General features: G+C 38.4%; 1 protein-coding gene across 1 annotated transcript; it reads right to left on the reverse strand.

Moving 5' to 3' along the window:
* Window positions 1–7,172: 7,172 nt before the first annotated feature.
* ovol1a (ovo-like zinc finger 1a) lies at window positions 7,173–13,275 on the reverse strand. Its single transcript, XM_062993244.1, has 4 exons — window positions 13,176–13,275; window positions 9,213–9,451; window positions 7,738–8,023; window positions 7,173–7,513 (listed from the first exon to the last, which is right to left on the reverse strand). Exons 1-4 carry the CDS (start codon window positions 13,273–13,275, stop codon window positions 7,173–7,175), a joined length of 966 nt encoding a protein of 321 aa, XP_062849314.1.
* Between the last annotated feature and the right edge of the window lie 10,150 nt (window positions 13,276–23,425).

Here is a 23,425-nt window from a genome sequence, read left to right on the forward strand (position 1 = left end):
CCAGATCTAATAAACACAAGCAAAACTGCAATGGAAATCCAAATGTTTCTCTGTCCAACTCTACATATTGATTTTTAAAATACAACACCACGAATACTAGTAAAATTTTACCATTTCTTCATTTACTTACAGAACATGATGAAATTACGTAATTGCTGCAGATGCACATGCATGCTACATATCTTAAATGTGTCTCGTTAGATTTAGATTCAAGATTCAAGATTCAAGATTCAAAGTAGCTTTATTGGCATGAATGTAAAAAAAAAATACAATATTGCCAAAGCATTACAACGATAATAACAGAATTACAAAAGAAGCAATATATGACAATAAAACAATAAATAATAAAAGTGAGTACAGATAAAATAAAAATAAACAATAAAAGTATTTGAGCAAATTTACAGGAAGATATACAGACAGTATATACCTGTACTTTACACAAATGTATATATACACACAGAACTGTTACCCACTGTCTCTCAGGCGGTGTAGCGCTGACACATACTGTGCGGCGAGGGGGGCAGTGTGCCCTTCTCCCAGAATTTTTTTTAATTTTTCCAATTCTGTGAGTGTTTGGTAATTTGGGATTTGTTGTTTAAATCTTTCGGTGAAGTTTTCTCGTGTTGTTTTGAATTTTTGGCAGTGAAGAAGGAAGTGCATCTCTGTCTCCACCTCTCCACTCTCACAGTGAACACACAGTCTCTCCTCTCTGGGCAGCCAGGACTTTTTGTATCTGCCCGTCTCGATGGCCAGACTGTGGTTACTGAGTCGGTACTTGGTCAGGATCCGTCGCTGCTGTGGATCTCTGACTGCTGTGAGATACGGTTCTAGTTTGTACTCACTTTTTACTTCCCGAAAGCATACTAGTCTGCTGTGAGACTGGATTTGGTTCTCCCAGTGTTCTAGATATCTGTTCTTACTATTTGCTATGAGCTGTTGGACAGTGCTGTTATCTGTGGTGAGGCCTGTTTGGGGGTCAGAGAGTCTCAGGGCCAGCTGGCTGAGGTCACTCTTTTCAGGGGTCAGTTCCTGGCACTGAAGTGCTTTAAACTGTAGTGACTCTTTGGGACTTGACTTTAGGTGTATCCAGAAATTTAGAGATCTTTTTTCTATGTTTATAATTAGAGGAAATCGGCCTAATTCTGCCCTGCAGGCGATGGTTGGTGTTTTTCTCTGGACTTTTAAAATCATTCTACAGAATTCAGCGTGCAGGGTTTCTGTTGGATGTTTGTCCCATTTAATATAACTGTGAAAATTGAGTGGACCCCATACTTCACTTCCGTACAGTGCAATGGGCTGGATCACGCTATCAAATAATTTACTCCAAATTGAGGTGGGAATGACAATGTTGTAGAATCTTTTCCTGATTGTGTACAGGGCTCTACGAGCTTTTTCTTTTAGTGCATTCACTGCCATGCTGAAACTCCCAGATGCAGTAATGATGAGACCAAGGTAAGTGTACTGCATTGTGTGCTCCAGGGCAGTGTTGCCCAGGGTAAACAAGTGCCTGTGTTCCTGACATCTAGGTTTTTTTTGGAAGATCATAATGTTTCTTTTTTTTAGATTTACTGATAGGGCCCAGTTCTGGCAGTACTGCTCCAGCAGGTCCAGGTGCTGCTGTAGCCCCTGTGCGCTGGGGGACAGCAGCACCAGGTCGTCTGCATAGAGCAGGAATTTTACTTCCCCATCCTGCAGAGTGAGTCTGGGGGCTGCAGACTGTTCCAGCTGCACCGCTAATTCATTTATATAGATATTAAACAGTGTTGGACTCAGACTGCAGCCCTGTTTCACTCCTCTTTTCTGAGTGAAGAATTCTGTATGTTTGTCGCCAATTCTTACAGCACATTTGTTACTCGAATACATTGATTTGATTATATCATACACTTTACCCCCGATTCCACTCTGTAGGAGAGTGTAATACAGCCCTTCGTGCCAAATAGAATCGAATGCCTTCTTAAAATCTACAAAACAGGCAAAGATTTTTCCATTTTTGGATTGATGTACATGTTTGTTAATCAGGGTGTGGAGAGTGTAGATATGGTCAGTGGTTCTGTGGTTTGGTAGGAAGCCGATTTGATTTTTGTTCAGGACATTGTGTTCATTAAGGAAAGAGAGAATTCTGTTGTTTAAGATGCTATTAAACACTTTCCCCAGATTACTGCTCACACAGATGCCTCTGAAATTGTTAGGGTCCAATTTGTTTCCACTCTTATGGATTGGGGTAATAAGTCCTTGGCACCAGATGTCAGGAAAACATCCTGAGCTCAGGACCAAGTTAAATAGTTTGAGCACTGCCCTCTGCAGCTCAGGAGTGCTGCTTTTAAGCATTTCTGTTCTGATGCTGTCCGGGCCACTGGCTTTTTTAGATTTTAAAGATTTAAGTTGTTGAGCCAATTCTTCTTGTGTTATAGGATAATCAAGGGGATTTTGATTGTCTTTTATGGAACTTTCTAGTAGATGTAATTTACGTTTGATCACTTCATAGTTGGTATTTAGACAATTTGGGGGGATTTCTTGGTAAAGATGTTCAAAATGTGTTTTCCAAATTTCTCCATTTTCTATAGGTAGGTCCTGTGTTTTGGTTGTGCCTAAACTATTCCACATTTCCCAGAACTGATTTTGTTGAATTGAGTCTTCAATTTCTCTGAGTGTTTTGTTTGTATGGTTTATTTTTTTCACTTGAACTGATTTTTTATATTGCTTTAGGCATTCACAATATTTCCTTCTCAGATCTGGATCATCTGGCTGTCTGTGTTTTAGGTTTGATAGTTTTCTTAATTCCTTTCGGAGAGTTCTGCATTCTTGGTCAAACCATTTCTCGTTCTCCAATTGTTTTGTTTTCCTTTTTTTCCTTTGGAGGTCGGCCATATTTGCTGCTTTTTGGAAAATACTGATGATTTCTTTGACAGCGCGATTAACATTGCTTTTGTTTTTTTCAAAGGTGGTGTTATTAAAGTTATCAATTTTGTTAGATATAACAAATGAATTTAGTGCATGTGTGAAGTTTTTGTGGCTGTCCAGGGCCCATCTGAAGGTCCTGTGAAGCGGGTACATTTTACTGGGCTCTGCTGTGGTCTGATTTGGTTGGTTTGACATTTTAAGATATACATTAATTTGGTTATGGTCTGATAGGGGAGATTGCTGCCTGACAGTGAATGCATTAATAGTGCTGGGTTCCAAGTCGGTGATTGCATAATCAACTACACTAGCTCCCAGATTTGAACAATATGTGAATCTCCCCATGGAGTCCCCTCTGGTCCTGCCATTAAGTATGTACAGGCCTAAGGCTCGGCAGAGATGCACTAACTCTTTACCAACTGTGTTTACAGTGCTGTCGAGGTTGTTTCTATTTTTGAGGTTAGGTGTGGGGTACGGGAGGCCTTGGCCAAACACATGTTTGTTGCCCTGTGGATCTATATAATCAGGCTCAGTTCCTGTTCGAGCATTAACACATAACAGTACATTACTCTGGGTCTGAAAGTGAGTAATTTCTGTTTGGAGGTTGTTTAGGTACTCCTCATCGTAATATGGGGATTCTATTGGAGGAGTGTAGACAGCACAAAGGTATATGTTTGTTGCCGACCAAATATTTTTATGGAGTTTCAGCCAACAATGTGATTTCCCTAATTTTACCATTGAGATGTGGTTGGCTAGGCCTGTTCTATACCACACTAAAATTCCTCCAGAATCTCGTCCACGGTGGACTGTGTTTAATTTGAGTGAGGGTATCATAATCTCACAGTATCCTGAGGGACAGTGGGTAGGAGTGTCTTTACGGCACCATGTTTCTGTTAAAATAAGGATGTCTACATCCTCAATGTTCTTTAGAAAGTCAGGATCTCTACTTTTCCCTCTGAAGATTGAAGAGTGGAGACCCTGAATGTTCCAGCAACTAATGTGGAATGAGCGCATTAAATATGTGACTTATTAAAGAAAAATCTAGATCAGCTTGTCTAGTGGGACAAAACAGAGGAAATATCTAAATTGTTATAGTGCAAACATGATTGTATATTTGGGCTCCGTGCTGTGTGACACTGCAGCGCTACTCTTACAGACAGAGAGACTTTGATGAATGCGCATGCGCAGCAGTCAGTGCGTGCGGGAGAGAAAAAAAGCTTGAGTATCGATCTTTTTACACGAGTATTGCTCAATATCAATACCAGCGTTGGTATCGATATTATCGATTTTTGGATCGATCCGCCCACCTCTAGTCTGTGGCCATTGTATTTTTGTTCTTGGCTTACAAGGACGTTTTGGTCTTCTGCTACTGCAGGTTATCAACCTTAAGTTTCAAAATGTGGTGCATTCTGAGAGATCTCTGGGAGTAAAGAGATGTTTGCTTCTTTTGCACTATTCTGCACTGTTTTTGAAAGTCACTGCTGCAACTTTAAGCTTGTTTTTAATGGTAAGGTTCAAAATGATTGGGATATATATTCTACAGGACAGTCTGAAGTCAAACCAGGCTATGTTTAATAAGTTACCAATTAAATTGGTGAACTGGTTAAGTGATTAACCAAGAAGGCTATTACATTTTAGGGGTAACATAAGGTTTTTACTAAAACAAATCATTTGTTGTGTGAAATTTGCAAGAGCACAATTACAGAGGGTAGACTTTTAAGTTTTATAGCACTATAAAAAGGCTATGCTGATTATACAGCTAGTTAATTTACTTTATTTCAGTTAGTTTGGAGGGTAGTATTTATAGGTTGTGTTAATGTAACGACTGGGTCTCTCAACATTATTACTAAAGACTAACTGACGATCAGAGTTTCAAGTTTTTCCTACTCAACACCTAATTCAACTAATGACCACAATGCAAATGCTATTTAACATGTCAATGTGTTAACGTTAATACAAAAAAGGAATTTTAAATCAATTTATAATATATTTTAAAAGTTAAACTTTGCAACCCATATGAAACATGCAAATATAATCTTTATTAGTGTGGCAGGTCCTAAATTATGGAACTCTTTGCCACTTTCCCTGCGCATAAGCTCATCACTATCTGTTTTTAAGAAGCACTTGAAAACTTATCTTTTTAGGACTGCGTTCCATAGTTTATAGTTCTTATCTTAACCCCGGTGCTCTTTTTATTCCTGGTCTCTTAATCTTTTTTTTTCTATTTTATTTTAAAGTTCTTATTTTATTTTATTTCCTTTTATACTTGATTCTCTGGCCTGTTGTGCTGTTCTGTGTTCCCTGTATTAATCTGTTATAATGTACCTTATTGGCTGTCATTTGTTTTGTTTTTGATCATATTTGTATTGTACAGTGTCCTTGGGTGACCTGAAAGGCGCTTATAAATAAAATTCTATTATTATTATTATTATTATTATTTACAGTCACTCTTTCTCTTTGCAACTTTTTTTGTTTGTTTGTTTTGTAGCACTGTTCAGCAGTAAAAACACGGGTCTGGCAACCAAGTACAAAGCAATGTGTTTGGTGTTGCGACGCTATGCAGTAATTCGTCAGTAAATAGAAGCAGCGCCACTTACTGGTGTGATAGTATAATAACAATTTGTACTGAATCATTACTGCAGGAGGTGGAGCGCAGGTAAACCTTTGTTCACAATAAAACTACCAAGTACTTCCTAGTTTTAGACCGATGTACTAATCCATTACACACTGCAGTAGGTTAGTGAGAAGCTACATATATCACATTACATGGCTGAGTTTTGTGTTTATAATCCGAATGAAGTAAGAGTTAAGCAACATAACGGATCTAACGTCAGTAGCCCTGTACCGTTAAGACATCGAAACCCTATAATGAGGCTGCTGCTGAATTCCTCCAACAAGACCAAACAAAGATCTGGAATCCTGCATGATCACCCAATTTCCACCCACTGACTTACTCACTCACACTCTGCATACATACACTTTACTCATGTTCACTCTGGGACCTGTTTAAAATATTATTTACTAGGATAACTTGTAAACACAGCCACCTTACTTACATACTCCTGGGAATAAAATAATTTTCATATGAAGTTCAATACATGTACCATAAAATTAATTTATTATAATAAAAAGCACATTCAAACCTTAAGTAGTAAAATGCTATACTTTACTTCAGTGCCTCTATTTCTCTAATTAGAGTGCAACATTGTTACCGTTAATAATTCAAACAGTAATTACAGTAAACACAGATCCCAACCCATGATTTTTGAGGCCTCAAAAAATGAACTATGTCCATAATTCATCCAGAAAAAAATATGTTAATAGTCACGTAAAAAAAACAACTGAGAATAAATGGTACACTCCACCAAAAAAAACATTTAAATCATCGTAATAAATACACATTTCTTTATGTACACATTATTTTATATTACAAACAGCACCAGCACATTCATTCCCAATTCATCAACAACGTGCATAAAGACAAAGAACTAGAAAAAGCAAGGCACTATTATTTAACAATAATTTCATTTTTTTTAAACACAACCTCTGCTTTTTGTTGCGTATTACCCCTGAGAAAACATGATGATTTATTGCTATTTCATCAAATAGTGTTTTTTACCTCTATTAAAATGACAAGATGTCTTAATGTAAACTGAACTAGTGCATAATTATAAGGACACTTTGGCAACTACTGACTTCAAAGCGAAGAACCAATTCTAATCTACAGTAGAAGTGTAGACAATAATTGATTTTAGAATCTAACTGCAAATTACTGGTTTATGGAGTGTGCGAAGGCGCTTGGGTGGTGCAGTGGTAAATCATGCCAGCCGTCAACTGCTAGGATTCCGGGCTCAAATCCCCTAGGTGCTACTGGCTGGTTGGGCGTCTACATACAGACATATTTGGCTACAACCTTTAGGACCCACTTCAACCCTGACCAGGATAAAACAGGAAAATTAAATGGAAAATGTTGTGTGCTGGAACTGTATCCTGTTAACATTAAAGCTGCTATACATAGATTTTTTAGGTAGGATTGTTGATTCAATAGAGGAAATGTATGTTTTTTCTGCTTTGATCCAAATCAAACTAAAAAAATTATTTCTTCGAATTATAGATCAGACTGACACCACAACTTTATGCACTATTTATATACTACATTCAAGATTGAGAGAATTGGATTAAATTGTGTCTGCCGAAAGTGACTTCATCAAATAAAAAAAGTTTGTAATATGATGACTATATTAAGCAAAGCTAATTTAAATTTTTAAATCTTTCTACCTTCCCCCTGACCCTGTTGTGTCATCACTGTTCAGTGATAAAGGAGAGCCAGGCAGAGAGTTTTCCTCCTGCCCACTGACACTTGCTGAACCTGACTGTCTACGTACCCCCTTGGCCCGCAAAAAGGCACTGTTTGGATGCTGATTATGGATGTGGCGCAGCAATGCATCTTGGGTTGCGGCGGTGTGGCCACAGTCTTCACAGACGTAGAGCTTGGTGCGGCGTTCCTTGTAGGCGTACTGCTGTGTCACAGCGTGGATCTTCTTCATGTGCGATTCCAGAGAGCAGCGTTGGGTAAAGGCCTTCTCACACAAGCTGCATTTATATGGGCGAACGCCTGGAAAAGCATGACGGAAAAAAGGTATGTTAAAAAGTCTGTGTACACTGTGAGCTTTGGCCTAGAGTCTCAGATTAGGAGGCAGGGCAATCTGAAACTGTAACTTTATAGATAAGCTGACAATATTACACACCCTTGTGTATTAAACCTGATCCCTACTTTTTAAACTTGTTTGACCTGACAGACAAATAACTTGGCCAGCAAAATATTTTATGTTCTCATACCTGTATGCGTGCGGACATGCCTCTTGAGATCGAAGGTATCGTTGAAGCCCTTGCCGCAGAAATTGCACAGATGCCTTTTTTGATCACTGTGGCATTTAAGATGCCTGTTAAGCATGCGTTGGTACTGAAACACTTTCTGGCAAACACTACATATGTAGTTTCCACCCTGTACAGGTGCTAACGATGTCCCACCGCTTGTTGTGGGGCTTGGGTCAGCCATGGTAACAGCAGGCTCAAAAGACATACTTGGAATGATAAATTCAGTGGGAAGTTCGCCTGTTGTTACCTGTAAATATAAAAAAGGAAAGAAGTTTGAAAACAGAAGAAATTGTCTGTGTGTTTTTTTAAACATGTCTAAGTTGCCTGAAATTCTGAAAACTGTTTTCCCCTAAATGAGTGAAGTGCAGATGTCTTCATAACGGTCAGTTAACATTGAACCAATTACTGTGGCATGTATAAAATGCTGAGCAATTCTAGCTGATTTTTTATAAAAACTGTGTCAAGTTTAAAAGATCTAAGTAAATTTAATAGAGGGTTTATTATTAAGGTGCAGATTGTGGGGGCTTAGTTATGAAGTGTAGCATATGAGAATGGTACAAGCTTGCTTGACTATACAGTAAGGGAATCCAGTGGCTCTGTAATGCTCTTGGGGGGATCTTTGTCTGGGGCCATTTGTCCCCTTAGTGAGATAAGACTGATCACCTAATCAAACGAATTTTTCCCTCACTTAAAAGGTTTACACATTTTAAAATGGTGTAACTTGTAATCTATGCCAAGGCTCACTGAATTTGTTTAGAATGAGTCTTACAGTAGCAAACAGTAGCTCAGATATGTTGTTTTATTTTTTTATTTTTAATAATTTGTCACCCATCTTGCACTTTTTTATTTACTGTTGCCCACCTGTTGCTTTGCACAATTTGTCAGCATTCATACACTTTCCAATAATGGAAAAACTAACCTAGTAGTGACATTATAGCAAGTTATATCAGGTACAGAAGTTCTTAACCAGCTTAATGCGCCTGAAGAAAGCACACCACATTTAAAAAATATATGCACACAGTGTTTTTGATACATTTGGACCAGCTATATATGAACTTCTAGTCTACTTGTCTAAGTCACAGCTAAAAATGGTCCACTATCCAAATAATGTGTGATCACTGGTGGTCCTAAGGTGGCCCCTCTCCACTGATGAATGGATACAGGTCAGCTGACAAACAGTGCCTAGCAACAAATGGTCTATAGTCAATAATTATACCTAAAATACTTACATGATAAGTAAGACTGATGAGTAGTGGGTGTAAGTATGAGACAGGTGTGCCTAGTGAACAATTGACTGGAACAACTCCACAAACAAGAGTTCATGCCCAAAATAAAATAGGTGTGTAATTAACACTGAAACCATGCAGGCTAACCAGTTTGAGCCAGCAATCAAAATAGAAACTTGATCAAAGGCAAATTTCCAGAGAGCTCCTCACCTTGATTTTAGAGCGAACGTATGTGCTGCTCTGTGAACTTCGGATGCGCTCGATTTCTGAATTGTGCTGCTGCCCGAGAGCAGTACAGGAGGGCAATTCAGCTTTAGAAACCATAGTGTAAGGCTCCTGCATGTATTTTTGTGCACATCGGTTGTGTTCTTTATGAGTGGACAGGCACAGGGCTACTTCAGCAGTACTGGCTTCTGTCTCATCTCTCAGAACTGGAGGGTACGCTGAGACTGATGAAGAAAAATAACACACATGTAGATGTTAATTCAAAACAGTTTAAATAAGTAAAATTAGATCTTAGTCTTTTAGTTCTGAATAAACTAATCTTTTAACTAAATACATCTGTATTTGCATAATACAAAACCATTAAAATGTTTGAAGTTTCTGTAAAGAATACGTGGATAATTGAAAAGTAAATGTTGGGGCTTTCAGGAAACTAGGGACAGTTGTGCCTTCAGGATGGGTGGAAGGCAGGTGCATGTGTAACTGTATTGTCCTGGGCTGAAGTCAGCCACTCCTGTTACAGCATTACCAGTCTGACCAGCCAAGCTAGAGACACAGGCTTATGATCTCTTTTTATACACGCATACATACAACACAATACATAGGCTGCAAACATATGTCCTGTACCGTATCATGTTCTCTAATATTGTAATGTTTACCTATAAGCCTATTTAAAACCCCCTAATCAGTCATCATGAAAGCCTTATGCTGGTTATATTACAAATCTTATTCTAGGAATTGAACTACAATGCAAAAGTCTGTCAGATAAGAGTATGGCTGCTTTTGGTCTGTGTTCCTCTCTGCAGTATTGTTTGAGTGCCTCCATCCAAGTCAAACATTGTTTTGTTTTATGTATTTAACTCTAGTTTAGCTCTCATCTGAATTAATTTTTTATTTATTTGCAGTTGTTTATTGTACGTATTTTAAAAGCTTTATTGAAATCAATTCTTGCCATACTGTCATAATGATATTTTAGAGCTTCTTATTATTTATTACCTTACCGTATTCATAGTTAATGTAGAACAGCTTAGGCAATAAACAGGCCTACAGCTATAAACTTAACACATGACCTGTTTATTTTATGGTTTAGTATTTCTGTATATTTTAAAGGCAAGGGAAATGTTTTTATTGGAATTAGCATGGTAGGCTTAAATTGAGTGGACTACTTTACAATTAGCTTTTTTGCCTAACAAAACAAAGTCCCATTTTCAGGTATTCAAATTTAAGACCAGACAGTATGAAAATTAGACTTTGTAAAAAGCTAATGTTGTCTACATTTTATTTATTCACTTTTACTGTGAGCAGTCTGGTCCTTAAGTTGATCTGTAGATGTATTTATTCTCAGTTTATTTATTTAAACTTTTAGGCTACTTTAATTTGCTTTAGTGAGCAACTGACTGTTTTTACCCTGATCTATACTTAATTGTGTATTAATAATGTATGTATTTATTATACATAAAGTTATATACATATTTTTATGAAAAGTTATATGGCCAGTTAAATTAACTGGTTCATTATAATCACAAATAATAGCCTAGCAGGTTTTGTGATCTGTCTTTTTAGTTTGAAACTATTGCTATGCCAATGACGTATACATTTTTAATATGCATCAGATCTATTTTTTTAATAGGCCAGTATTTAAGCCAGTATATAAAATACATATAAGCCCATTTGCAGGCCTATAGAAAAGAATGAAAACGTGTACAAGGCAGTATTATTAGCATGATCTGTCTGTCTGTCTGTCTGTCTGCGTTTGGATGTATCACTGTCTTTTAGACTGCTGCAGACAAATATATAATGTGCAGCCTCAGTGCTGCTTTTCTTTGCTCTTAACGTTATGGTTAATTTCTCATTGTTGGTGAGGTTGTGGAATTTAGAATAAAAGTTTTAAAATGTTTTTAGGTAGAATTTCCAAATGTGATTGTATTTTGGACTCTCTTGTAAGAAGTGCAGCTTGGTCTCTAAGGTGTTGTTGCACTGTACATACTTTGTTCAGTAGGGAACCAGGATTTCTTGTGTTTTAAACTGGACTCAGGTAATCGAATAACAGTGAATTGTAGTTTGTCCAGTGTCTAATGTTACTTTCTTTTTGATGTGTTATAATTTGGTTGATTGTGGTTGATTCTTATCTCGCACTGTGACACCGGGCGCGTGACGTCACGCATCCAGGTTCAGTTCCGTCTGAGAAAGTATAAAAGGTGAGCTAGATTTGCTCAGTCCGACTACGACTAAAGAATAAACCTAAACATTGTGCGTGTTCTGTTGATAAGTAAAAGCAGTTAAGTACGGAGTAGAGTTATCAGTGAGCGAGGTAAAGGGTAAGCCTAACCCACTGAGCTGAGTTTACTCTGGGCTATGTTTGCTAAGGGTGTAGCGGGAACAGCAGCAGCACTGAGGCCAGTCCGTTATTTCTCTCACTGTTCATTAACTCACCGCCATGCACCACAAAATAGTGCCCTAAACCCTGCCTGTTGTTTCCCTTATCAAACAAATTACAGCTATTTTATCTGAATTTAATTCATTCATTTCATAATAATTGGAAATATAACTTTTTAAATCACAAACAAAATTAAGGCTATAGTATTTAATGAGCCTGTTAGGATTAGAATGAATTACTTTAGTAAGCTAGACTATCTTAAGCCTGGGCATTTGTTTTAAATGAAACTACATAACTGTCAGTAATGGTAATTTAGAAGAACAGGTACAACAACTTTACATACCGCATAAACCTGTTGGAATAACAATGAATTAGTTTCGATGTTTGCAGTTTCACCAGTGAACAAAGTCTAGTGAATTAATCCTAAACAAATCGAAAAAGTTCAGGTAAAACAGTAGACTCAAGCAAACATGCAGTACCAACCCTATATTTTGTTAATTTTGCTAATTTAATGTTACAGTTTAAAATAAATTATCTCTCTCTCTTATACAGAGATAAATAATATAGTTATCCGTACTATGTATTAGCTAATTAATTTTATAGCTTTATTATGGTTAATGTTTATGTGTATGCTGTGAATGGTGTAATACATTAATTTGCGTTGTTTACTGAAAAGCTATGACTCGGCTATATGTAATGTATTGAAATTGTTAAAACGATAAAATGCCAATGGAAGTTTTTTTGTTAAGCCTAGAAACATTTGACTTCTAGAATTGTCTTTTCACTGCAGTCTCAAATCCAGTAGGATTTGGTAAATTATTAAAGTAATTGTTTAAAGTGATAAATTCCCAAAAAGGAACAGAGGGTTGTATGTTTATGGCGGTGATTCCGTTATAGGTGAATCATTAAGAAATCCGATAGCCCATGCTGTCTGCTTTCCTAAATGACTGTTAAAAAAAAAACATTGTTCTTAATCGATTGTTCTGAAACTTATGCTTTTTGTTTGCAAACCACCAACTCCTTTTATAGCCTAGCATATGCAGGTTTTTAATGAGACACCCCACCCCGGCTTAACTTATCTTTAGGGTTAAGGTGGATTAAAAAGCTTTTCTGAATGTACCGTTTGTATGGCTAACACTAAACGCAATATGTTGCAATGAATATTACGCTGTGTGTATAAGGAAGTTAGATGGGACTGAAGGTCAACTAAATAGGTTGTAACGGCACCTTAGTGTAAATAAAAACAAACAAAAAAGCGTATTATTAGATTTATATATGGGATACCCATTAAACTAGGTAAATTGTGCATAGGCATTACATTATAAAATTGAATTATATTACATTATAGATGATACACATCATAATCGTAATTTAAAAAGGCCAATAAATTTGCTAAACGAATAGCGTCCACAGTTTGTCTAAATAATTTGTAAATTATAGCAGTTTCGTTAAGATATCTCAGTGATTACAAGGCGAATTTGTGAACTTGGGTCAGTCCTGCAATTCCTATTGACCGTTATTCGGACTGGCTTCTATTAAAACATAATAATAATCGAATAATCGTGCCCCTTTACCTGGGATGTAGACGTCTCCTCGTTCATCATCGGGTAGATCGCTCCAACTTCTTTTTCCAGGAGAAACATTGGGCTTTTTCACCAGGAATGCTCTCGGCATGCTGACTGTTTTCCAGGTGGCACTCCGCTATCTTTCTCTGGCTCTCTATTGTAGTAACACTATCGCTGTAGTGTCCTATACTGCTGAAAATCAATCGAATTTCAAATACAATTCTGTGTAGCTGAAGGCCTGATTCAAGTAAGTAGTTTGTTCTTTATCAGATATAGATTTTTGTTTGTTCTGCCTTCTCTGTACTACCTGTACAAACTTTTGTACCTACAGGTTCCTGTGGCGTCTCCCACCATTAGTCCACTTTTACGCGCCTTGCCTTCTCTTCCGTAACTTCCAGGTTCCAAGTTGTTCCCTTTAACTCAATGTGTTTGGATCAGTTATCTAAACACCGGTTTGATCCCCAAGCCAAAATAAAACAATGTAGCAAATATTCCGATCCGCTCGCTCGAGTCACAACGCAGTGAATTCCAAACGTTGATTGAAGCGCAGGTACACATTTCAGGAGGAAACAGGTGGCAGCGCGCATGCGCCTGGAAATAACGGTGACAACAAACCCGACCCAGCCTCTCCGCTTTACCTGTTCAACCGGTTTCTCCCCCCACCACACACACACACACACACACACAAACACACACACCACAACACACTTTACTACACTCTAGACTACGCAACACACACACACACACACACACACGTATGCACATCTAAACGCAACACTACACACAAATTACAACTGTAAAAATATAGAATACGCAGACACAAGCACATTAGTCTACACACGTACTACACAATATACACTTAACACATAACACATGCAATATACCATACATTCACGCACTACAGCATACACAACACAACACACTAGTCACATTGCACAAACATACACTAGATACTAGACACACACTACACATACTGCACACAAAATACACTATCAGACTACACTGACATACTTACTAACACACAATATACTACAGTACATTACACTCCATAGCTACACAGCTACACACACACAAAACACTACACGCTTTATACACACTGTCCATCCCCTCCACACACACTACACACACCACTGACTCGCACTACTGTAGTACCTTACTTTATAGTGATATTTAACCACATCCCCAACAACTAATAAAAATAGAGTGGATATTGAATATCCCCAAAAGTCACAACTTCACTGTCAGAGTGGTATATGTAATGTCTTTAATTAATAACTTAATTAATAACAAATATCCAAACTTCAAACTTTTAACATTGGTAACACAGACAGATACAAAATAACTGCACTTATCTATTCATCAATTTTTAGCATGAACAACGCTCAGGGTTCCAACAGGCCAGGTAGAGTGGGTAAGTGAAAGCAAAAAGCCGAACAGCAGCATGGACAGGCCTTCAGTCCATACTGTTCCACAGTATGATCAACCCTGAAGTACTGATTATGCTGTCAGTGAATGCCTCAAATTAGACTTGAAATATCTTACTTTTGATAAATCAGTAGATACATAATAGATTACAGTAGATTACATAATAACTACTACAGCTTTAAAGTCTGATAAGCAAGGTAAATATTTGTATGTTATAGATTAAAACATTATTGTGCAACTATCTGGCAGGTCATGGATGGCTTTAGTACTTTACATTTCACAGCGTTTAGCGGACGCTTTTTTCTTTACTTTTTCTTTTTTTATGAATACAGTCTAAGTAACTGAGGGTTAAGGGCCCTGCAGTGGATAATGTGGGTCTTGAACCAGTGATCTTTAGATTACTAATCCAGCACCCTAAACACTGAGGTACCATTGCTCACTTCTCATTTAACATTGGTTTATTTGCTTCTCTAACTGGTTTAGAGACTAGTTGCTAAATAACACATTTTCTTCTGCTGGGGTAAATCCACCTGTTTTAATTTTAATTTATTTGACATGGTTTGGAAAGGCACACAGTTTACATTGCACTGTCAGGGCAAAAAGAAAGGTAAGAAAAAAAAGCTGTCATTTTTAAGGAGCTCCAAAAGTCATGTGTGGATATGGTAGAACGTGTTGAATGGACAACTATCTCTGCAGAACTCCATAAATCAGGCAAATGAAAGCCACTGTAAAAGGCATATGACAGTCCACTTGAGTTTGCTAAAGTATAGGATCAAAAAAGTCCAACAATTTCTGGTCTGACGAGATGAAAATTTAACTTTTTGGGCAGAACAGCAGACACTATGTCTGGCAAACAACAAGTACTGCCAGTCTGGTGGCAGCATCATGCTATAGGGGTGCTTTCCAGTGGCAGGGACAGGAAGACTTAAGAATTAAGAGACAGATAAATGCAGCCAAATACAGAAACATCCTTATAGAAAACGTCCACCAGAGCACTGCAGAGTTTGCTAAGTGATATAAATGTAATGGCTGTCAAAGGGCCTTCCACAAAGTATTGATTAATGGATATTTCTGTAAATAACAGATTTCAGGTTTAGATTTTGAATAAAATTCTCGAAAAAATGTTTTCTTTGTCATTTTGGCTGATAAAGTGTAGATTGATCATTTAGATGTAGTTAAAAGCCACAATTACAGTAAAGTGAGCAAAATGTCTGAATACTTCTCTCAATTCTTGATTTCTTGTATACAAACACATTTGATGTGAATACATACACTGACGTTAAAATGTAGGAAAAAAATAGTGTGGCTAAATAAACATGGTAATGAGGAGAATGAAGATCGAGAAAGAAAAAGGGAGTGTGTAGGTGTGTAGAATGAGTGGTATGTTGCCAGGGCTGTTCGAGTAGTTGGGGCAGAAAGTTTACCCAATTTTCTTCGTCATCCCCTTCCCCCATACATTTGATATGACAGCACAGAGTTTTCTTTATTGTCTATAGGGTTGCAAATAATTTGGTTATAAAATAATGCTGCAGTGTCCCCCCCCCCCCCCCCCCCCCACACACACATAAATCTATCTACTGTATTTGTATTAACATCTGTGTGATTACAACAGACAATTTTAACACATTTCCTTGTACTGAGGGGTAAAAGGAAAAAACAGGATACTGGAGGCTGTCAATTTCCAGATGGGTCCTTTCTGTGTGGAGTTTGCATGTTCTCCCTGTGTCTGCGTGGGTTTCTTCCAGGAGCTCCAGTTCCCTCCCACAGTTCAAAGACATGCAAGTAAGGTGAATTGGAGACACGAAATTGTCCATGACTGTTTCACATTAAACTTGTGAACTGATGAATCTTGTGTAACCAGTAACTACCTTTGTTTGTTTGTTTATTAGGATTTTAACGTCATGTTTTACACTTTGGTTACATTCATGACAGAAACGGTAGTTACTGGTTACACAAGGCTCATCAGTTCACAAGTTTAATGTCAAACACAGTCATTGACAATTTTGTATCTCCAATTTACCTCACTTGCATGTCTTCCGGAAACCGGAGCACCCGGAGGAAACCCACGTGGACACAGGGAAAACTCCACACAGAAAGGACCCATACCTGGGGATCGAACCCAGGACCTTCTTGCTGTGAGGCGACAGTGCTACCCACTTAGCCCCAGTAACGTCCTGTTCTGTCATGAATGTAACCAAAGTGTGTAAAACATGACGTTATAATCCTAAAAAAATAAAAAATACCCCCCCCATCACCATTTGCCCTCATGTAATATGAGAGTTTTAGGTTAACTGTTTTCCCTCATACTTTTACTAGCTATATAAGCCATATTAGCTGCTGCCTCTTTAAAGCACCACAGGGCCAACTGCAATTTTATTTAACTTTAATTATTCTTGTACATTTTAAAATGTAAGTTTACGTCAGTTTACAGTTATATTCGTTACATTTGATAAATATTAATTATTTTTAAATGTACTGTTTAAAAAACTTTTTATTTTAGAACATTATAACAATGTTGCTTAGGATTTAAAATATATAACTCTCACTCACTTTCTTAACCGCTTATCCAATTAGGGTCACGGGGTCATGGGGGGCTATCCCAGCTTTTCAATGGGCGCAAGGCACACAGTAACACCCTGGACGGGGCGCCAGTCCATCGCAGGGCAGACACACATACACACACACACACACATACCCATTCACCTATAGGGCAATTCAGTGTCTCGAATTAACCTGACTGCATGTTTTTGGACTGTGGGAGGAAACCGGAGCTCCCGGAGGAAACCCACGCAGACACGGGGAGAACATGCAAACTCCGCACATAAAAGACCCGGATCGAATCCAGGACCTTCTTGCTGTGAGGCAACAGTGCTACTTACTGAGCCACCATGCCACCCTAAAATATATAACAGTAAATTATAAATAGTCATAAATAATTTTATTTTAGAAAATGTCAAAATAAACTGCAAGAGCTGCAATGAAAACAAACATTTAAATATTGTAGTAATTTACTTTTACTTTTGTTTACATACTAATGACTTCTTGTGGAGCCATTATGTTCATTTAAAGTATGATAGAACCAGACTGCAACAGTTAAATATAGATAATACCCATGGTTTAATTGCATATTTAAATGCTAAATACATAATTGTTCTTGAAAATGCATAATGTATGCACATATTCATACATGTAAGCATAATAGTGTTTAAAAATTGTTGATGTATATTAACACTAACATTTCCAACAAACTGTTTCAGAAGACCTGGTAGAAAAGGTAATGTCAAGCTAATTAAGAATAACCTGATCAACAACCTTGGGCTCTTTTCTTTTCAAATTTACTTTCCACTCCTCTAGGCCCGCTTTACTTAAATCATCTTTCAGCTATGAAAATGAACGCAAGTGCTTTTCTTAACGTACGTGAATCATAACACAACTGGGTGGAGGTGCTGCCATTTTACATCACTGGTTTGTGTGTTTGTTTAATGACAACTGTCAGTGTTTTAGCTGTTGTGTTCTTGCGGTGTTTAAATGATGATCCACATTCTTAACTGCATTAGCTGGCAAAGGAATGCAGTTTGCTTGACACAAATTCACACATTCACATGTATCCTTACTAATGTGTTGTCCATTACTGCTTGCCTTTACACTAATTTTGTGTTATCAGAGTGTTATCTGAACTAACCCTATTATTATTGACCCCTGGAAAATGCACCAGAACCAGTCCTGTTCAAAGAAAACCATTTAAATAGACAAAAAACTCAACGGTTGTCCATATAATTGTTGAGTCTGTGACAATTACTGTTCTGTATTTTTATTTGCATCATTGTTTATCCATTTATTGGGATTTTAACGTCATGTTTTACACTTTGGTTACATTCATGACCGTAACGATAGTTACTTATTACACAAGGTTCATCAGTTCACAAGGTTATCAAACACAGTCATGGACAATTTAGTATCTCCAATTCACCTCACTTGCATGACTTTGGACAGTGGGAGGAAACCGGAGCACCCAGAGGAAACCCACGCGGACACGGGGAGAACATACAAACTCCACACCGAAGGCTCCCAGACCGCCCCACCTGGGGATCGAAGCCAGGACCTTCTTGCTGAGAGGCGACAGTGCTACCCACTGAGCCACCGTGCCCGCCGCCTTGCATCATTGTAAGATAACAATAGTGTTGTATTTCATTTTAATGAAGTGGTATAGAAGAGTGGTAAAACAAAGAGAATGTGTTGCCATTAAAGCCTTTATGAAAAAGTAGAAAACCACTCTATGATTATTTTCTTATTAAAATAAAAAACAGTGGTGGCATCACAGCTCCTATAGCACCAGCTTTTCAATGGGCGCAAGGCACATAGTAACATCGCCTGTCCATCACAGGGTAGACACATAGGGCGCCAGTCCATCGCAGGGAAGACACACATACACACCCACACACACACACGCACACACACACACACACACACACACATTCACCTATAGGGCAATTCAGTGTCTCCAGTTAACCTTACTGCATGTTTTTGGAATGTGGGAGGAAACCGGAGCTATTGAAGGAAACCCACGCAGACACTTGCTGTGAGGCGACAGTGCTACCCACCTAGCCACCATGCCGCCCTTGCATTACTGTAAGATAACAATAGTGTTGTGTTTCATTTTAATGAAGTGGTATAAAACAGTGGTAAAACAAAGAGAATGTGTTGCCATTACAGCCTTTATGAAAAAGTAGAAAACCACTCTATGATTATTTTCTTATTAAAATAAAAACCAGTGGTGGCGTCACAGCTACTGTGTACTTGGGTCAAAACTTCACCTCAAAATTCCTTAGCATTCGCAAAGTTTCCTTAGCATTTTCCACATCTAAAATGTCACTAGGTGGACTGGCTAGTCTAACTTCACTTAACCTTTGTTTAATGGAGTGAATGTTGAAGTGTGTTTGTCTGGGCTGGTTACATTTTCAGGGTGTATTCATGCTTTGTGCCTGACCGAAACCCATTTGTTAGGTAAAGACAATGAAATCCGGATTATTTTCATTACGTAAGAGGTGAACCGGGTCGATTAGATCAGACAATAGAAGAGATGATTTGCCACCGTGTGGTCGTTAGTATGTGTGCACTGTGTATTCAGCCCCGGGCAGCTGTGTAACAGTTACCTACAGACATGATCCAACAAGCCTGGCGTGCAAAGTGAAAAATACCGTTAGGATTTGCTATGGGAGGGACAGTGTTGGGAAAGCGGTCTGCTAAAACACCCCCAACTTTACCCATACAGGAGCAGTTTATTGTCTACTCTTTATTTTTGTAAGGCGCTCTGGGCAAGGGCCTCTGTTTGATTACTGACTGAAAATCTAAAGCTTCTTTTGAATTTCTTTTTCTTTGTAATGTAGGCTAGGTTTGTTTCTCTTCATGTCTGATCATCTGTTCTTTATTTAAAGCGACATTAAAGACAGGTGCTGTATAACGCTTTATTGTGGTCATACTACTACTACTACTACTACTACTACTACTACTACTACTAATAATAATAATAATAATAATAATAAATAATAGGGCAGCACGGTGGCTAAATGGGTAGCACTGACGCCTCACAGCAAGAAGGTCCTGGGTTCAATCCCCAGGTGGTCCAGGTCCTTTCTGTGTGGAGTTTGCATGTTCTCCCCGTGTCAGCGTGGGTTTCCTCCGGGTGCTCCGGTTTCCTCCCACAATCCAAAAACGTGCAAGTGAGGTAAATTGGAGACACTAAATTGTCCAAGACTGTGTTCTAAACTTGTGAACTGATGAATCTTGTGTAATGAGTAACTACCGTTTCTGTCGTGAATGTAACCAAAGTGTAAAACATGACGTTAAAATCCTAATAAACAAACAAACTACTACTACTACTAATAATAGGCCTAACAACAACAATATTTATTATTTATAGTAAAAAAAATTTTTAATAAGGGAAACTGAATTCAAGTTTGTATTAATATGTTTACATTATTCATAAGTATGGGCATCAGATGTGCCCCTATATTTTTTTTGGTTAGCAGTAGCAACAGAAATCTGACCTTTGCTGTGCCTAGAGACCTCTCATGTTTTTTTCTAGGATGTGCGAGTTCTTAAATGAGTTGTTGCGTCCTTGGAAACATTTCTGCAGATCAGCCACATTTGGGTAGAATTATCACTGTTCCAGTGTAAAGCAGGCTAGGAAGTCTCAAAAAGCAGCACATCATGCCACATTTAATACAGACTCAAATACAGATGTCAAACAGCTGGTAAGGAACCACCTTTGGAAAATAAGGGACTTTTAGCAAGAGGCTGTTTTACACATAAACACACATATACAGTGCCTTGCAAAAGTATTCAGCCCCCTTGAACTTTTCAACCTTTTGCCACATTTCAGGCTTCAAACATAACGATATGAAATTGTAATTTTTTGTGAAGAATCAACAACAAGTGGGACACAATCGTGAAGTGGAACGAAATTTATTGGATATTTTAAACTTTTTTTAGAAATAAAAAACTAAAAAGTGGGGCGTGCAATATTATTCAGCCCCCTTGCATTAATACTTTGTAGCGCCACCTTTTGCTGCGATTACAGCTGCAAGGCGCTTGGGGTATGTCTCTATCAGTTTTGCACATCGAGAGACTGAAATTTTTGCCCATTCTTCCTTGCAAAACAGCTCGAGCTCAGTGAGGTTGGATGGAGAGCGTTTGTGAACAGCAGTTTTCAGCTCTTTCCACAGATTCTCGATGGGATTCAGGTCTGGACTTTGACTTGGCCATTCTAACACCTGGATACGTTTATTTGTGAACCATTCCATTGTAGATTTTGCTTTATGTTTTGGATCATTGTCTTGTTGGAAGATAAATCTCCGTCCCAGTCTCAGGTCTTTTGCAGACTGCAACAGGTTTTCTTCCAGAATGGTCCTGTATTTGGCTCCATCCATCTTCCCATCAATTTTAACCATCTTCCCTGTCCCTGCTGAAGAAAAGCAGGCCCAAACCATGATGCTGCCACCACCATGTTTGACAGTGGGGATGGTGTGTTCAGGGTGATGAGCTGTGTTGCTTTTACGCCAAACATAACGTTTTGCATTGTGGCCAAAAAGTTCGATTTTGGTTTCATCTGACCAGAGCACCTTCTTCCACATGTTTGGTGTGTCTCCCAGGTGACTTTTTATAGATATCTTTGAGAAATGGCTTTCTTCTTGCCACTCTTCCATAAAGGCCAGATTTGTGCAGTGTACGACTGATTGTGTCCTATGGACAGAGTCTCCCACCTCAGCTGTAGATCTCTGCAGTTCATTCAGAGTGATCATGGGCCTCTTGGCTGCATCTCTGATCAGTCTTCTCCTTGTTTGAGCTGACAGTTTAGAGGGACGGCCGGGTCTTGGTAGATTTGCAGTGGTCTGATACTCCTTCCATTTCAATATGATTGCTTGCACAGTGCTCCTTGAGATGTTTAAAGCTTGGGAAATCTTTTTGTATCCAAATCCGGCTTTAAACTTCTCCACAACAGTATCTCGGACCTGCCTGGTGTGTTCCTTGGTCTTCATGATGCTCTCTGCGCTTTAAACAGAACTCTGAGACTGTCACAGAGCAGGTGCATTTATACGGAGACTTGATTACACACAGGTGGATTCTATTTATCACCATCAGTCATTTAGGTCAACATTGGATCATTCAGAGATCCTCACTGAACTTCTGGAGTGAGTTTGCTGCACTGAAAGTAAAGGGGCTGAATAATATTGCACGCCCCACTTTTTAGTTTTTTATTTCTAAAAAAAGTTTAAAATATCCAATAAATTTCGTTCCACTTCACAATTGTGTCCCACTTGTTGTTGATTCTTCACAAAAAATTACAATTTCATATCGTTATGTTTGAAGCCTGAAATGTGGCAAAAGGTTGAAAAGTTCAAGGGGGCTGAATACTTTTGCAAGGCACTGTACTTGAACCGAAAACAAATCACAATATTATTGCTATTGTTATTGTGCTCTAAGTAGATCAAACTAAACCTAAGGTTAGGTTATACACCGATAAGGCATAACATTATGACCACTTCCTTGTTTCTACACTCACTGTCTATTTTATCAGCTCCACTTACCATATAGAAGCACTTTGTAGTTCTACAATTACTGACTGTAGTCCATCTGTTTTTCTGCATGCTTTGTTTGCCCCCTTTAATGCTGTTCTTCAATGGTCAGGACCCCCACAGGACCACCACAGAGTAGGTATTATTTAGGTGGTGGATTCTCAGCACTGCAGTGACACTGACATGGTGGTGGTGTTAGTGTGTGTTGTGCTGGTATGAGTGGATCAGACACAGCAGCGCTGCTGCAGTTTTTAAATACCGTGTCCACTCACTGTCCACTCTATTAGTCACTCCTACCTAGTTGGTCCACCTTGTAGATGTAAAGTCAGAGACGATCGCTCATCTTTTGCTGTTATTTGAGTTGGTCATCTTCTAGACCTTCATCAGTGGTCACAGGGTGCTTCCCACGGGGCGCTGTTGGTTGGATATTTTTGGTTGGTGGACTATTCTCAGTCCAGCAGTGACAGTGAGGTGTTTAAAAAACTCCATCAGCGCTGCTGTGTCTTATCCACTCATACCAGCACAACACACACTAACACACCACCACCATGTCATTGTCACTGCAGTGCTGAGAATGATCCACCACCCAAATAATACCTGCTCTGTGGGGGTCCTGTGAGAGTCCTGACCACTGAAGAACAGCATGAAAGGGGGTTTACAAAGCATGCAGAGAAACAAATGGACTACAGTCAGTAATTGTAGAACTACAAAGTCCTTCTAAATGGTAAGGAGCTGATAAAAATGGACAGTGAGTGTAGA

The sequence above is a fragment of the Trichomycterus rosablanca genome, chromosome 4 (genome assembly GCF_030014385.1).
Source record: "Trichomycterus rosablanca isolate fTriRos1 chromosome 4, fTriRos1.hap1, whole genome shotgun sequence".
NCBI lineage: Eukaryota > Metazoa > Chordata > Actinopteri > Siluriformes > Trichomycteridae > Trichomycterus > Trichomycterus rosablanca.

Bases quoted from the DNA above. Each gene is read 5' to 3' on its own strand.
- ovol1a (XM_062993244.1), bottom strand. From the start codon at position 13,275: ATGCCGAGAGCATTCCTGGTGAAAAAGCCCAATGTTTCTCCTGGAAAA. The intron at 8,024-9,212 runs GTGAGGAGCTCT...TTATATTTACAG, and splicing joins ACGTTCGCTCTAAAATCAAG to GTAACAACAGGCGAACTTCC. The intron at 7,514-7,737 runs GTATGAGAACAT...ATGCTTTTCCAG, and splicing joins GCATGTCCGCACGCATACAG to GCGTTCGCCCATATAAATGC.